The sequence below is a fragment of the Sarcophilus harrisii genome, chromosome 3, assembly GCF_902635505.1.
Source record: "Sarcophilus harrisii chromosome 3, mSarHar1.11, whole genome shotgun sequence".
In the NCBI taxonomy this organism is placed as follows: Eukaryota; Metazoa; Chordata; class Mammalia; order Dasyuromorphia; family Dasyuridae; genus Sarcophilus; species Sarcophilus harrisii.
In genome coordinates, this window is record NC_045428.1 from 406621642 (window position 1) to 406640337 (window position 18696).

The window sequence follows — 18696 nt, forward strand, 5'->3', positions numbered from 1 at the left end:
TTAAAATGCCACTTGTGTCAACTTCCTGAGAATGAGCGTCCAGCAAGGATGGGGCCTATAGCATCCTTTGTAATATGATTTTATTAGCCATTGGTACTAAATATTGGTGGTAGCATTGAGTCCCATAGTTTGCTATGATCATAATTGGTTTAGCAAAGTACCTAAATTGCTAATCTTTCTCATTTCTATGTTGATTAAGCTACTCCTAATGGATTTCATGCATAAAGAGAAAAGCAAAAGAAATTGTACTTCCAGAGAATTTAAATGAAATCTCTTTGAGACCACCTGGGGTACTATATAAACCCAAATTATTAAAATTGGAAATGAATCCCTCACTTTCCTAACTAGAGCATTTATCATGAAGCCATATTTGTACATTGCTAGAGGCTACAAAAGTAAAGTGGAAAAAAAAAAGCATTAGATTTGAATCTAGATCTGAGTTCAAATTTTATCTCTACTAATAATCTATTTGTGTGATCTTGACAAGTCAACTCATCTCTCCCAGATACATAAGTAAAATACAGAGATTGGCCTTGGGGAACTCTAAGACCTAAATCTGCATTCCTATGATCTTATTCCTGTATTATAAATGCAAAGAAAAATGGAGTAAATCCTTACATTAGCAGAGAAGCTGCTGCTGCTGCTGCAGTCACCCCTGGAAACAGCTGCTTGATACATTGCCATCCGTTCCTTTAGTGATACAGCCTCTTGGAAATCCAGTGGCCCACAGTTAGCACTACTTTCTGTAAACCCACTCACAGGCTTGTTAGGACCATCAGCAGCTAAAAACAAATGCAAAACGCTCAGAGATATGGCAGGTTTTGAAAATAAAACAGCATCACCTTCCAAACAAAGAAGAAACGTAAGGTAATTGGTCTACTAAACCGGAATGCAGTAATTTAACAACATTTATAGTGTTTCACAAGCACTTTGATGTTTCTTCCAAGTTTTTACACACAAAACAGAATGCTACTTCAGCATATACTAGTTTACTAATCAAAAAAGGATTCATCTCTTTCTCATGGGATTATTCTGAAGGGAGCTGCAGATAGGGCAATATGGAAAAGGATGCTGAATTTCAGCATGATCTTAAAATTTATCTTGATTAAATTTTTCCTTAATATTTTCCATGCTAGAGTTATACAAATCTAAATCTGGAATACTGTGTAAGTTGATTAATGATGGTGAATCATTTTGTTCATAAATGTTCACTTCATAAGACAAACACTGGCATTATTTAAAACAATTTTACCATTTACTAATTTCACAGTCTACTTAATTTCTCTATTGTCATCTTCCACAGATCCAGGGTGAAAAGTTTATATACATGATGGCAAAATGAGGCTGAACAAAAGACTGGAGAGTTCTCACCCACTAATTTCAAATCTGTGTGACTCCCAAACTGAGATATCTATGTCACTTGTTGGTCATTTAACAATTCCTGTAGTCTTTCTTCTACCCCACATTTCTCATATTATAATACACCACATAGAGAAATTACCCTACTATGTGGGCCTAAGAATAACTGTAATTTAGTTAATGGAGAATCTGTGTTAGCATAGGCAAACACCTTAACTTCTCAATGCTCTCAACTCTCAAGTTTCAGAAGAAGATGCCAATAGTAATAGGAGTTATTTTCTCACAAAAGATTTCCCTCTGCAATCATTGGTCTGCTTCTTATCATTGTGGACTGCTGGATTTTTTTCTTAAATTTATTTGTTTCCTTGCATATATATATATATATATATATATATATATATATATATATATATGTGTGTGTGTGTGTGTGTGTGTGTGTGTGTTTAGTTGAGTCTTCAAAAATGTTTTCCCATATGGAATTTGGTGGAGTGGGGGAAAGAAAGCACTATTTTTTCATCTTGTATTAGTTCCTTCATTTCCCAACTTGAAAAGAAATAGAACTCCCAGTCTTTGTGGACAATTCAAGTCTTATTGGAGACTGTTAAAGTTTTAATGCTGGAAATGTAGTTGTTGAGTGAATAAATGAAAAAAAAAAACATTTATTAAGCTCTTTTTGCATACCAAGCTTTGTGTTAAGCATTGGGGACATAGGAAAGATAAGGCAGTTGCTGTTCTTATTGTTGTTCATACCGTCACAAAAGTATATGGAAGAGGAACATCCTCAGCATTTCTGGCCAGAAACAATTGCTATTTACACTCACTCTGAGCCATCAAAACCCAAATGTGAGCAAAAGAGTCTTGGATTGGGGACTATTATTAGCCATTCAATGAAAACCAGAGGCTCATACTCTAACTAGAGAGAGAAAGCTAAAGGAAAACTTTAGTTTCAGGAGAAGTGAACAGGGCCCAGAATGGAAGGCAAGTAGCAAGTTTGATGGCAAAACCCAAAGATCCATAGAGTATAACAGCAGACATGTAAGGAGATACCCAGGATTCTCTGTAGATTGGATAAAAGCTAAAACCTAGAGGATCTTAGATTGTATAACCATAGCAGATAGCAATTAATATTTGTATTTTCCCCAACTCACTAGGAGAAACAGAATTAGTGATTTTATCCAAGTTGTATGAACAATTAAACTGCTGGGATGGGGTATGGGGGAGGTCAGAAAGTCCTGGGTTCAAGCTCACTTCTAACACAAACTGGTTACATGATCTTGAACCTATCTCCTTTCCATGCCCCTCCTTAAGAGTTATCTCATATAATGAGTGCTATTTCTTTTCTTTTATAGAAAAGCATTTTAAAAAGTCAACATAACCGATCAATACATTGGCAAAATCCCAAAACATGGGAAATGTATGACTGTCCAACCTCCACTAAGGAGTGAGTTGGGGATATCTTCTCATATCTCTTTATTTGAGTCTTACTTGATCATTATAATTTTGTAACATTTACTTTTGGTTTTTTGGTGTGTTCTTTCCTTTTACGTTTTTGTAGTTTTGTACATGTTGTTCCTTGCTTCTGCTTACTTCACTCTGCATCAGTTTATTGTGCATTAATGTTTTCTGTGCAGAAGGTCATCAAAGTTATCAATATTTTTGTTTTTGTTTTGTAGTTACCTCTATCTCTTGCTTAGTTAAGAATACATATCTTACCCATACCTGTGAGAGGTATATTATCTGTTTCTCTTCTAATTTTTTATAATATGATTTTTATATTAAGCTTACATATTGATTTTTAACTTATTGTGGGTATGGTATGAGGTTTTGGTCTAAGCCTAATTTCTGCAACACTGCTATCCAATTTCCCCTGAAGATTTTTTTTAATCAAAGACTTTTCCCTAGGTAGAAAACTGATGATTTCCAATTTATCAAAAATTGGGATACTGAGTTCTATTATTTCTTCATTTCCTTCTAGGCTGTTCCATTGATATCTCTTTAACCTATATCAAATGGTTTTGATGACTGCTTGTAGGTTGAAGTCAAAAAGTGCTTTTCTCCTCTCTTTATCCTTAATTCTTTTTATTATCTCTCCTGATATTCTAGATTTTGTTTTTCCCAAATAAATTCTATTACTTTTATTAAATGAAGCATCCTTTTAATAATTTGACTAACACAGAATTAAAACTATAAATTGATTTTGGTAGGATTGTCATTTTTATTATATTAGTACAATCTAGCACCTACTTCAGTTGTTCTGTAAAGAGCATTGTATAATTTCATCTATACAAATCTTTTGTGTGCTTTGTGAGATTTTCCCCTAGTTATTTTATGCATTCTTAGTTTTTTGTAATGGGATTCCCCTTTTTATTATTGCATTTTGTGGTTTGTTATTATTATATAGAAATATTGTTGATTTTGAGGATTTATTTTTGAAGCCTGCAACTACATCACAGCTAATAATTGTCTCAATTAGTTTCACTACTAATTCTCTGGAGTTTTCCAAATAAATCATCATATCATCAGCAAATAGGGATAGTTTTATATCCACCTTATCTATCTTTATTCCTTAAATTATTTTTTCTTGTCTTATTACTATAGCTAGCATTTCCAGAATCATGTGAAATAACACAGGAAAGAACAGGATATTCTTGCTTCAGTCCCTTATTTACTAGAAAAGATGCTAGTATATTCTCATTGTACTTGATAGTTTGTTTTTAGTTTTAGATAGACACTTCCTATGATTCTTTCAAAGCTCCCTCTAAGCCTATACTTTGTAGGGTATTTAGAATAAAAAATCATTTAGATTAGAAACATTGGGATGGGATTTTAATATGCCTAAAATATTTATTGTTTTCCTAGAGTTGAACCACCTAAGGGTAGCATAAATACCACTTGATCGTAATGGATGATATCTTGGATGTCACTGTAATTTATTTAATAAGATTTAAAATTTTGGGAGTTCATTAAATTTCACTCATTAATGATATTGGCTTATAGTTTTCCTTTTGTGGTTTATCTTTTCTTGGTTTAGGCATTAAAACTATATTTGAATAATAAAAGAATTCTAATAATGTTCTTTCTCAATATTTGAGAATAATTTATTAACTATGTTAGCTAACTCTTTTTTTTTAAAGTTTAATAGAATTCTCCTGTGAATCCATTAGGTTCAGGAGTTTTTTCATTGATATTTCTTTTAAAGCTAGATATATTTCCTTTTTTGAGATTGGATTATAAGATCTCTATCTGTTCTAAAAACTTGGGTATTTTATATTTTTGAAGCTATTCCATTTAGCATAAAGTCCTTATCTCTCTTCACCCATAGTAGCATTCATCAGTAGGACACTCCCCAGAAAAAAATAAGACATTGTTCCTTTCCTTCCTTTTTCAATCTTCATCCCCCCTCTTCCTCACCCACTCCCCAATAGGGTCTGCTCTTTCTGAAGCCAGTGAGGTTATTTTTCCTTCATTGCTAGTTCTTGATTTTATCTCGATCTATTTCTAACTCCTCTCTAGTTCCTTTTTCTCTTCCCTCCTGTTCATGTATCTTCAGTCCCACAAAAGAAGCATTCATTGTAGGCAGGGTGTCACAAAGTTCTGTCCATAATGATTCCATTTCTCTTCTTCACTGTTTCCTCTACCAGATTTCTGCATGCAACCCCATTTCCTTGTGTATTTTTATAAGTTTTTTTTTTGTTAATTTTTTGTAACTTTGTTTTTGTTGCTGTTTGCACATATTCACTTATGCATTTCTCCTATTTGGGGTATCCAAGTAATAAATAATCTTTCCATTCAGGTTTTCTTTATAAAAATGTTTTAAACTCTTCTTTATGACTAAATGTCCATCTTTTGTTTATATGATTAAACTCAGATTTTCAAGAGAATTGGGCTTCATCCTTAAGCTCCAGTGTTCTTCAGAACACATTACTACCATCCCTCCCCACTTTTTTCTAGTAAGTATAGAGGAGTCCTGCTTTATTTTAATGGCTTTCCTTTGTATTTGAAGGTCTTCCTCTGGATGATTTGCATAACTTGTTGTTTCTGGGTTGAATTGTTAAATTTAAGCACTATATGCCTTGGAGTTTGAAGTACTGGATTTTTTTCTAGAGCCAATCTGCATTTTTTCAACTATAATTTCATTTTCTATGCACAAAAGTTCTGGGTAGATCTCTTCTTGTGTGTCCTTTATTGTGGTGTTAGACTTTGTAGTCCTGTCCTGTTCCTCTGGAAGTCTTAATTTCTTAGGTTTTCTCTATGCATCTTGTCTTAGAGATCAATATTTTTGCATGCATATCAAATATTTTCTTTTAATATTCTTGCTTTTGGCTTCTCTTCTAGGTTGTCTTTCACTTCTCAGAATTTATATTCTCAAGATCCAGTTTTTTTTTTTTTTTTTTTTTTTTTTTTTGTGAAACTTGTCATTACAGATTTCAGTTTTCCTACTTTGCTCATTATTTTTTGCCATAAAGGATATAAATTCTACTTTCATAATTCTCATTTCACTTTTAAACCATTTGGAAACAGTGTGTTGTGGTTCCATGTTCTAAAATTCCATAGAGTCCTCTGTCTCATTAAATGTGGGACATTTTCCTTCATTTTGCTATATTTATTCATAGATGCCTGAACTCATTTACTCTATCTGGAGGCTATATTTCTTTCTATAGTAACTGTTTTCTGTTACCCTATCTGTTTATGTTCAATATCTTTGAGATTTCTTCTCTGTGGAATGCTTGGTGTTTTCAATCTCTTCCCCTCCAAACCTTAATTTCCTTATCCCTCACTTCTGAATCTTTCTCCTCTGATTGCAGTTTCCAAATAGTCAATTCACAGTTTCCCAGACTAGGTCTCCATATCAACTGATTTTTGGGTGTTCACAACTGACTCCAGCTGGATGCTATGCGTTTTCCTCAGGCTATGTCCAGACCTGGTGAGCTGTCCCGTTCCCTTTTCTCCCTAGTTCTCTGGCCTGGTACCAATAGTTCAGAGCCTGTTGGCACTGGAAGCTCAGAGCCTGTTTTTTCTGACATTGGCAGAAGCACCAGTGTGTCCTGATTTCAGCCTCTGGCAGGCTTTTACTCTTGAAGTGTTGTGGCCAAACAGGCTATTGAGGTCTTAGAAAACTTCCGCAGTCTGGAGCTGGATCTCTATGGCACTGGAAATCGAGATGAGGAAGAGGAATTGCAGAATTTTTTTTCTAACATAAGCCTGTATCCTGTCCTTGAGTCTGCTAGGGCAATTTCAGTGCTAGTAGTCTAGGAGATAGAGAAAGGGTGGTGGATGAGCTCAGGATCAGTGAGCATCAGTTTCTGGGTTTGGAGTGTTTTTTTTTTTAACGTTTACCAGTGGTTCTCAAAGTATGGTCTAGAGAATCCTGGGGATCTCTGAAACCCTTTTAGAGGGTCTACAAATTCAAAAATAGTTTTTATTTCCAATATGGTAAATGTCTATAAATATAATCCAGATAAACAAAAACGCTTTGGAGAGATCTTCAATAAAAGTTTGAGAACCACTGCTTTAGGGTATTAGATGGTCTAGATAATTCCTTTATCTTTAAGCATATAACTTCTGTTTCAGAGAGGTGTGAGAGATTATGGGGATTGGAAAGAAAATATCTAGTCTACCCATCTTGTGGCTCACATTCACAGCAGAATTTTTAAAAATCAGATATTTTTCAATGAAAACCAAGTCCCCTTTAATAGTTTAACTTAAATCACTGTATTGAGATGTTTATTAACTGAAGAATTGAAGGGAGTCTTTTCAATGGGTAAAATCATATTTATATCTGATTTAACATCTGTTTTCCTCAACAATGGAGATATTTAAGTAAAGGATAGATAATTCTGGGTTAGGGGATATTTAAGGAGCTTTTACACAATGAATAGGAGTTCATTGGATGAATTGAACTCTTGCCTCTTCCTATGATACCAAAATTGTTCAATCTTCCTATCTCAAGTAATTTCATATCCCTGTGATAGTTCTGTAAAATTAACGGTTGTATTATTGTATTAGATGATATTTAAAGTCTTCTCTGGAGGTACTAGGTGGCCCAGTGGATAGAGTGATGGGCCTGGAGTCACGAAGATGTGAGTTTAAATCTGGTTTAAATTTAGATATTTACTAGCTGTCATCCTCAGCGAGGAACCCTATTTGCCTCAGTTTCCTCATCTATAAAATGAAATGGAGAAGGAACTGGCAAACTACTACAGTATCTTTGTCAAGAAAACCCCAAATGGAATCATGAAGAGTAGGACATGACTGAACAACAAAGGTTTTCCTTTGCTCCCCTGGATAGAACTATGATTTCAGTGATATAGGAAACCTCTTCTCAACTGGTAAAAATAATGCAAATCAACAATTCTTCTTCAATTTATAGACATTAGTTTCCTAAGGTGTTTAAAAAATTAAATGACAAGCCTAGGGTCAGATAGTAGATATGTATCAAAGATTGAATTTAAATCTCATATTTCTTGACTCTGAGGTTAACTTTCAGTCTATTCTACTATTAGCTTTCTACATTAATACCTCATTATACCCAGTCCTCAGAACTAGTAGAATATAAGCTTCTCAAGGACTAGGGTAATTTTGCTTTTGCCTCAGTCTCTCTCTAATGTCTGGAAAAGTAGGCATTTAATCAATAAATGTTAAATTGAGTGACTTCCCAAAGGAGATTTCAGCCCTGAAGAAAAATCTAAGTCTTCTTGTCTCCAAGGCCAGCTCTCTATTGATTCTACCAACTGTCTCTCAAGAACATGGCACAGTGACTGTGCTGGACATACCTAATAGGAAGCAAGATCAAAGTTATTATCTTATTTGACACAAATTGTGTAATGTGGGCATGTTACTTACTTATTACTTATTATTTATAAGTTGAAGATTTCCTCTCTATAAATTTTTAAAAATGCATGGTCTCTGAGATCCCTTCTAAACCCAAATTTATAACCTTATGGTTTCTTCTTATTCTCAGTCTAAAAATTCTATAATTTTATTTCAATTTATTTATAATTGATATAAACATTCCTGAATATAAGGGGTAGAGTGAAGTCAAGCATATTTTCTTAATATGCCATTGACCAAGATGCCAAATATCAAGTAATAAGCTATTTTATGTGAATGGTGACATCATACAAAATGGATATATGTTTCATAACAACCATCAATTATTTCAGAAACTCATCTTTCCTTCAAAACCTTATTCCAATGAAAAATAAATCATTCCTCCTGTTCAACTTTGATAAAGGCTTTTCTTCTGCCACTGTAACTTTTCAGAGTGCAAAAAATTCTATATTCTTTTTGAGTGAATTATCTGTCTGCATTAATGAATTCAGATTTTATTAAATCTTTTCTCCTTGCACAGAATGGCATGTAGGTTCTATTGAACATGATTGCCTAAATTATTGTTTTTAACCTGCAGAATATTCATGAAAAAGCTGTCCAAATCAGTACTATCTAATTTTTTGTTGGTAATCTTAAGTCAGCAGTCCAGTTTTTTTCATCAAAATTACCTAGTCAGGTTACCTGTTAAAGAGGATCATGCCCTAATATGGAAATGTGTTTTAACATGAAAGCACATGTTAAACCCATGTCAAATTGCTTGTCTTCTTGACCATGGAGAAGGGGAGATAATATGGGAAAGCTTTTGCAACTTAAAATTATTTTTTAAAAAGTTTTCATATATGATTGGGAAAAATGAAATATTAAAAAAAATAAAATTCATTGTGTCGTGGCTCTTATTTTGTTGTGAGAATACAAGTTTGAAGAACAAAGGAGGAAGGATAACAAAAGGAACAAAGTTTTACAAACTTAGAGGACAGGTTTACAAACTTGAGATCTCATATGCAATGCTTCCTATTCTTGTGAACTTGGGCAAAATATTTAATTACCCTAGGTCTCAATTTTATCAACTAAAAAATGAAAGTAGTAAACCAGATGACCTCTGAGGTCCTTGCTATCTTTAGATGTTTAATTCTATGATCCCAAGTCCAATTTAAAAATATTTGACCCTGATGGGGAAAGCATACAAATAGGACTTGGATCACTTGTACTTTATGTCTAACTCTTGATATCTGTATACTTTTAGTCAAGTCACTTATACTTAGAATGCCTACATTTCCTTTGTAATATAATATAATATAATATAAATATAATCACAGAACCAGAGAAGAGAGGATGAAATGCATTTCCTTGCTTTTCTTAAAATGGTAGGAGATTATACATTCAGGATATTGAATATAAAGCAGACTTGGCCTAAATTGGTTTTTCTTTGTAGCAAGGGAAATTTGTGGAAATAAATTCAAAGATATGATAATTAAAATTGTAATAACTAATGAAATCACTAAGTGAAAAATGTAGAGAAATGAAGACAGGGCCCAGACAGTGTTTTGGTATACCTGCAATTAGGGGCAATATGGATAATATCCATCAAAGGAGACTGATAAGATAAAGACTAGCAAGAGAATCAAGAAAGAGAAGAATCATAAAAATCCAGAAAAGAAAATGCGCACACACACACACACACACACACACACACACACACACATTCAGGTACAGGAAGGAAAGAGCATCAGGTTCTATAGAAAGATTAAGAAAAATGCAAAAAAGTCATTAGATTTCACAATTAAATTATCATTTTAACTATGAAAAGTACTAGTTTAGTTGGATGATGAAGTCAGAAGGTAAGTTGCTTTTTCTAGAGTTGAGAATGAGGCAGCATTGTAAAATTCTTTCTGGCTTCATTTCTGAGACCCTCCTTTTCTATCTTTTTTTTCTTTCCCTCTGATACCAGTTTAAACTGTCAAATATTCTCAACAGGGTCCTGGGAACAGTTATGATTTATAACTTAATTCTACACTCTTTGTATGGAAGCTGTGTGTCTCTATATATTTAGTTTTATTGTTATAGATCATATTGCCAAATTATAGAAATTATTTTTGTTGAATTTACATATTTATATTGGGCCAGAAATTTCTGCAAAACTTAATGTGCTTGAAAGCCTCATTCTCTCATTGTTAAGATTGGGAGAGAGGCATATCTGCTTTATTGAGTAAAATTTGGACTATCTCAATACTAACAATCACTTGTGCAAAGAACTGACAGTTCCTACTGTGAAAGGAATTTTTTTCCTAGAGCAATAGTCATAACTAAGAGGTGGAGAATATCTGAAAAGAGATTCTTGGATGTTAGAAAGGCTTTGAATACTCTCTTGGTAAATGGTGTTCTTTGAATACTGTGTGTATCATCTAGGAATAAGACAAGAAACATAAAAACATTACCAGAAAGTTTGTTACTATATATGATTTTTTTTCCCCTTTGGAATGGTAGGAAGGCATCTGGCTATTTATGAAGAGGCTATAATAACATGTAATAGTCTGGGAGTAAATAGATAAAAATTATAGCTCTTTATTTTAAAAGTATGTATCTATTTTAATTATTAGTTATTGGGGATCCAATTGAAATTAACATTTATTAATACCAATGTTGTGCAAAGCATTGTATTAGGTTCAAATATAAATATGTAAAATTCCCTATCTCCAAAACATTGTTTTAATGGGGGACATTATAAGTATGTATAATTTAAAGATAAAATATTATATTTGTCAGTATTGCAAGCTACTCAGGGAGGAGATGTAATATTTCCAGTAATAAGAATAATATCCCACATATAAAGAGTAAAAACTTATTTGTGCACAGGACATTTTAGTCTATATGTACAAGAGTTTAGTTTCTTCTTTTCCTTTCCCTTGTTGGAAGTTTCCACCTACAAAGCACATTTCAACACATACACTACAATCTTTGGAGGGCAAAGAGCTCTTCTTTCTTTGACATGGAGCCCAAATGTATACAGTAAGCAGAAAGGATGACATTTCAGTTCCTTGGCTGAATTAAAGTATAGCCATCCATCCATCCATCAGTTTCTCCTTAGAAATGGTCAAATGACGGCATTAATATGTCAAATGGGACTCACTGGTGCTATTTTAAGTGTGTATACCTACATACATATATTACAATTTTAATCTCCTATTTTACATTATAAAATTAATTATAAATTGCTTTTGAAAAATATGAACAGATTTAATCTTTGTTTAGATGTTTAGTAATGTCTGACTTTATATGATTGCATGGACTTTTGTTCACGGGGTTTTCTTGGCAAAAATACTAACTAGAAATATTTGGCGTTTCCTTGTCCAATGTGTCTCCATTTTATAGATGACATACTAAGGAAAAAAGAGGTTAAATGATTTATCCAGGGTCACTCATCTTGTGTCTGAAATGAGAGTTGAACTCAAATTTCTCTAATTCCAAATTGGAGCTTTATCTACTTGTTGCCCTAGATTTTATAATAAGTGATAATAAATAAAATTATAACAATAAAAAGGTAGGGAAAGGGAGCAATAGCTTGTGACTCATTAGTCACTGAAAAAAAAAGAAACTAAATTCTTGCTAGTAATTGAAATACTCAGTATTGTAATAGCCACAATGGTCTAGGAAAATAGAAAATAATTCTATTTTAAAAGGCCATTTGAAGAAAACAAAGATATTTAAGTTAAGCTATGATAGACTCAGACTAGTTCAGTTCAAATTTAGAATTTAGTAGTTACATTGATTGTGTATATGACTATCCCCATTGTGAAACATTAAAAATATAAATGTATATGTAACATATTTTATATACATATATACACACATCTACATCTATGTATTTATAAACATTTATATGTCCCTACTATTTGTGAACAAAAAATTCTTGTCTTTGAAATGTTTGTGAGATAGAAATCTGATTTTAAGAATTTAAGAATCTAGGTTACAGTAACTGTTTATAAATATATCCCAGTGTCTTGATTTAGTAACATGACAAAGGAGATAGGGTTGTGCCACAAAGCCAGAGCCAGAGACAGAATGAAAATTTGATCCCTGAGATTCTATTTGGTGAGTTCAGAGTTGTGTGGCCTTCAAGTCAGGATCTAAAACTCTACTTCTGTCCAAAAGTAACCTTTGCTTGCAAACCTCTTTAAACTTAGTGGTAACTTTTGTGTTCATAATATCAAAAGAGATCTTAAAGTAACCAAAGTCTCAGATAAGAGAGGTGTTATTAAAATTCAGTAGCTCTCAGCTAAGGTTAGGGATTTAAAAAGCAAAAAATACACCATCCTCTAGGGATCTCTCACTTCTATGCCATAGTGGATAGCATACTAACCATGGGCTTGGAAACATCGAGATTTAAATACTGTCCCTGAGCCCAGATGTGACCATGATCCAATCAGTTCACATTTCTAATTCTTATTTTCTTCAACTATAAAAGGGGGAGAGGCAGCCAGGTGGGATAAGTGTAGAAAGAATGCCAGAGCTGGAGTCAGGAGGACCTGAGTTTAAATCCAATTTCAAATACTTTTTAGATGTGTGATCGTGGACAATTCACACCACCCTGTTTATTTCAGTTTCTTCATTTGTAAAATGAATTGGAGAAGGTAATGACAAATTACTTTAGTATCTTTGCCAAGAAAACTCCAAATGGGGTCAAAAAAATGGGATATTACTTAATGACTAAATAACAACAAAATGGTGAGCACTGTTGTATTCAAATAAGAGTGTGTAAAAATGTACTTTGTTTAATCCTTAATTATCATACACACACACATAAGTTGAATTGTTGGACTGAAGATTACAAATAATTCTCACAGAAACTTCAAAGGGATAATGTCAAAGATTAGGATCTGTCTGCTCATTCATTCTCTGAAAACATTAAATGAAAAAAGATTGTACCAAAACTATATGCACAAGAATTGCATGTGACAAAGCCTTATTCTATGTGTGGATACTCCCAGATAGTTGTCAGACGAAGAAGATGATCTGGATGGAAACTTGTGCCTTAAGAGTAATTTAACCCTTGTTTGACAGCAAAAGGGTAGGTTATTTCTTCTGGCTAAAAGGCATTTTTCCTTTGGTCCTCCTCTTTCTAGCAGGCATGTCTAACTCTTTTCCTACTCAACTATTTGATCCTGGGTGCATTACAAAAATGATCATACTTAGCACAGAGAAAATTGATTTAGAACCAAATTAGGAGAGTGATGAACTAAACTGTCTAACTCTTAAAAAGATGATATATTACAATTTTCTGCACCAAAACTGAGAGGGACTGATTAGTGTGCATGATTCTATATCAATAGATATATTAGAAGCTCAAGGCTATTAGCATGGATACATTTTTAATAATACTCAATATTTGCATTTTCCTCAGCTGTTAATATAATTCATCCTTTTAAATGTTTAAATGCTGTTGCTGGATCTAAATTTGTCATAAGCTCAAGTCTGATATAGGTTTTATCTTCATGCAGCTATTTAAAATGAAGAAAAAAGAAGAGAAAGATAAAGTGAAAAAAAATATTTGGTGTTGCACTCTGAGTTGTGCTTTTACTTGGTTGTTTGAGGAAGAAGGGGTGTTCAGGAAAGATGAAAAATACATGAATAAATTTCAAACATTTATAATATGGTTTTCCTTCATACTTGCATTATTTTTGTAGGTTTTTATTTTAAATCTCATTTTTGACAGCATAAGGCTGGAAACAAGTAGATGTCCATTGATGGGGAAATGGCTAATCAAACAATGTCATATGAATGTAATAGATTTTTATTGGACTGTTAATAAAATAATGAATATAGGGAAGCATCGAAAGACATGTCAACTGATTAAAAGTGAAGAAGGCAGAATGAAAAAGAACTATATATAGTAATTACAATATTTTAAAGAAAACAAAACACTACAAAAATGGATATTATAAAAAATTGTAAAGAGCAGGCTTGACTTTATAGAAGAGATAAGAAAAGATACTACACTCATTTATTTCCTTTGAAGAGTTAATTGATATGGAACATTGTATATTCTTTTGGTAGACTGATTGGTTTGACTGGATTTTTCTTCTCTTTTCCTTTTTATGGAAAAATCTTGATAATGAATTACTTCTCTAGGAGTAGGGAAAGAAAAGAATAAAAGGAAAGCATCGAGGTAATATAAACCAAAATATACCAATAAAAATTTCTTTTAAAAAATTGTTCTTCTTTCTTTTTAGGTTGCAATAGCTACCTAGAAAGGACTATTCTAATATTCTTTAACCATGGTAAAATAGAAGACTTTCTATAATAGTAAAATATATGTAATAACTCTCTTTTCTTGCCATTTTGAGCCTATTTTCCTCCTTGCTTACCTGAATTAATAGATACCTATGAGATATGGAAAAGTTAACTGCATCAGAGGAATGAAAAAGAAATGTGGGCTCAGAATCAGAAATACTTTTCTACACTAACAATTGTTAAATAAGTTTTTTTAAGGAAAAACAAACAAACATAAACCAAAACAAAATAATTATTACTCTCTTGAACACAACTGTAGTTACACATACATATATATAACTGAAATGACTGAAAAACAACAAAAAGTTTTGAGTTCTCATTTCCAATAAAATGGTCATGCTGTTATTGGTGAGCACAAAAATGAATGAACATTATTAGGTAGAAATTAAGTGATATTTAAAGCAGTGTGTGTGTGTGTGTGTGTGTATGTATATGTGTGTGCGTGTGTGTGTGTGTGTGTGTGTACATGCCTGCATTCCCCAGTGCACACAGTCATAAATTAGTTTCCATCTTTACCTTTCCAGATCTGGTTGGTTCTAAGTTGTTAAATCTATTGTTTTGACTGAGCTAATTTAGTCTGTTTAGTACAAACATTCCATTTGGTTTAAAAAAAAATCCTCCAAACTGAATGTCTGGACTGACCTTTAAAAAAACTGAAATAGTCAATTTAATCAAAATGATAAAAATCAGTTGTGCATGTAGCCAGCTTAAATCTCTAGTTGACTGACTTTTTCCTAGTAAAGCTTGGTTATAGTGTATGAAAAGGCCAAATTTTCTTTAAAAAATAACCGAGTTTTTTTTTATTAAAGAGCAAATTTGCATTTAATTGTGTGAAGCTACAAATATATCTCTTAATTATCTTTATTATTTCCTTTCTAGGGATCTAGATTGATCAATGTGATTTCAGGATAGACCGGTATTAGAGAATTCATTTCAATGCATCATTTTATTTTTTTTTCCAGAATTCAGAATTCAGATTTCAAACAAAAAGTGCCCTCATTACTCAGTATATCCAAGTATTAAACTCTTTTCTTTGAGTTAACAAAAACTTCAATGTATAAACTGCAGTTTATTAAGTTAATGGGGGTTGGAGCATGATGGGAGTGAGGACCTAAAAGTTACTGTTCAGGGAGGATTATGGAAACTAAACAGAAGAAGATATATCACAATCATATATCTGACTGTGTTTTGACTAAGAGGAAAGGTTTCTATCAAATAAAATATCTCAAACAGCCCCACAGTTACACAATGAACATATTTTATTTATTGGGAAATAGATAAGCAATATATCAACACATTATCACTCATCTCCTTACTATTTCCCACATTATTCATTATTGACTCATAGTGTAAGGGATTTGTAGTAGTAGTAAAGGGTAGTAAAGGGATCTTAGGAGGTCATCTAATTTAGTCTCCCAATTCTGTAGCTAGATCTATCCCAAATACAGAGGTAGAAAGGAATTCTACTAAGGTCACATAAGTAATAAATATATTGAATCCGATCTTTTGTCTTCAGGGATAGACTTCTTTTCACTGTTCCATGCAGAAACCCAGAGTGGTTAAAGAGCTTGTCCACATTCACAAAGGTGCTAAATGATAAAGCTTGGATTTAAATGAAGTTTTCCATTTTCCATTTAATTTTTGTTTTCTCTTTACGGTTCCATACAAATCCTTCAGGTAAAGAATGAAAAAAAAAAAGAAAGAAATAAGAAGACGATGATGACAACGACGACGATGACGAAGAAGAAGAAGAAGAACAAGAAGAAGAAGAACAAGAACAAGAAGAACAACAAGAACAAGAAGAACAAGAAGATGATGATGATGATGATGATGATGATGATGATGAAGAAGAAGGAGAAGGAGGAGGAGGAGGAGAGGAAAAGGAGGAGAAGAAGGAAGAAATGAAGAAATAAAGAAATAAAAAGCAAGCAAGCAATAATGGAATAGCAAAAAGATCTTTGATTTCATTGCTATAGGTAATATCCCAAAGAAAAAGCAATGGTGGCATAATGGCAATAGTTCTAAACCTATCTTACAGTTCAGTCCTCTCCTGGGTAAGCTACAGGGCATCAGGAATAGGTATTTGGATAATTTCAAATAACACAGAACCTTGTAGAATGGATCTTTCCCCCATATCAGAAGAAGAACCAAGGTTCTCTGATCCAAGGGTGTGGAATTTTGCTTACTTCTTCTATAGGCTGCATCTGCTCCCCAGAATTCTTCCACCACAACAATGTCAATTTCAACTGAAAAGATGCCTGAATTCTGGTTTTACTCCCTCACCACAGTCTCTCTCCATTGAGGATACATGGAATATGGTTATGGCACATTAGCAACAAGCATTTAACTCCTGATCCCAATTAGTCCATACTTGTATATAGGTGAGATTTTCCTCTTTGTCTTTCATGAAAATTTTTCAATAACTACTAACCATTATAACTAGTACCTAAAGTCATTTCTATTAGTTCATGCTTTGTTCTCAATTATGATATCTATCTCTAATTATGATTACTTATTATTTTATGAAAATCAATCAGTTAAGAAAATTATTCCCAAAGAAAGGAAATAAGAAAGCACTGACTAGAATTCACTGGGATCCCACTACTGAGTTTTACTACTTGTGTGACTTTGGGCAAGTCACAATCTCCTAGCACCTAAAGCCTTCTATTTATAAATGAGAAAATTGGATTAGATGGCAAGGGTTCATAATTCTTTTAGTTTCATAGATTGGCTGCATTGGCAGTGGTAAAGCCTATGTACTCCTCAATTTAAAAAAAATTATAATTGAAGGATGTGCTAAATTTCAGTTAGAGGCTAATGAAAATAAAGTTTTATACCTTTCTTTTATTATTCATCTAAGCTCCTATGAGTTAAGAGTGCTTGCTCCAAGGTGACTTCCTTATTCCTTAAGATCTTTTTTCTTGGCTAAACATCCCCCGATCCTTCAGTCAATCCTTAGGTATCGTGGTCTCACTGTGTTATGATCCTTCTAGCAATAGAAATGAGTATCTCCTCTGCAACTTAGGTTTAGACAGCTGCCTCCTGAAAGGAGACATTAACAGTCAGGGAGCAAGTTGGGCACAAACCTTTCTGACTTTGTGAATAGTTCTCTAGCCATTATATCCCATTATTTCTAATAAGCACCATTTTCCAATTTAACAAACATTCAATACATCAAGTATCCATTATTTAATTGACAAGAGTGGGATTGCTTCCTTTAGATACACAGACATTGCTTCAGGCTTTGTTAGTTTCTTTAGCTGAAAAAAAAAATCCATAACCTGTCACCAACCAATGAAGTGATGCTGTGGATCCCTGCACTGGGCTAGTCTGCTCTTCCTACACATGTATAATCCAGAATCAGAACTGAATTTGAAAGCAGGAGGGACCTCTAGAAGCTTGTGCTCTGCTGGCACTGCCTTTCAGAAGCTCATTGTCACCTTCTTACTAAACAGGAGACACTGGGGGAGGAGGAGAAATTGAATGTGCTTCACCCTCTTAATCAGCAATGAAAAAAAAAATCCTGCCAGCTCTGTGGATGAGATCCAAGTGACTCACCCTGATGAGGAAATCAGCTTATCTCGGGATGTGGGTATTAACAGGCAGCCTTCTGGATAAAGCTGGATACACCAAGCTCAAAGAAAAATCACAATATTCTCCCTAGTACTAATAATGTTTATGTAGGGACAACAGGTTAAAATGTACTTTATGGATAGCCTTAAAAGAGAAAAAAGCAAGGATAGTTATCAATTAGCATGTCTACTGCTATGTCCAACATATGTCTATGTGTAAAAGGGGGTGACAAGAAATACTACCCATTTTCTTTGGTAATCAAGAATAGGTAATTGACTTCTTTTAGAGGCTTGGTATTTGTTTTTTCTTTGTTTTTGGTTGGTTTATTTATCATAAACTACTGGGACCCTTGTTCCTTTGAATTGGCTTCCTCTCAGGGGTTAGCATGAGGATCTCCTGAAATTAGAATTCTTCAATTTTTCATATCCTGTGCTTTTACCATAAGATTTTTCTCCTGTGTTCTAAATAATTGCTTATTTTCTATCCCTGATCCAGGATTTTAGAGAATATTATACCCCCTCCCTATTTCTTCCATCATTAGGCCTTGAAAAATTGGTCTTTTACATGGAAAGGCCTACCTGCTAGAAAATGGAAATATGGACAAATACGAAATACTTTTAAGTCTAAAGAATTAGAGAATTTGTC

The 18696-nt window shown here is 33.3% G+C and overlaps 1 protein-coding gene across 3 annotated transcripts in view; it reads right to left on the reverse strand.

Moving 5' to 3' along the window:
* The window catches only part of XIRP2 (xin actin binding repeat containing 2), a 372930-nt gene that overhangs the window by 62755 nt on the left and 291479 nt on the right, over positions 1–18696 (reverse strand). For all 3 annotated transcript variants that reach the window (XM_031960527.1, XM_031960525.1, XM_031960526.1), the window contains one exon: positions 619–782. In XM_031960527.1, coding sequence (XP_031816387.1) covers positions 619–782 — 164 coding nt within the window. The remainder of the gene's footprint in view (positions 1–618; positions 783–18696) is intronic.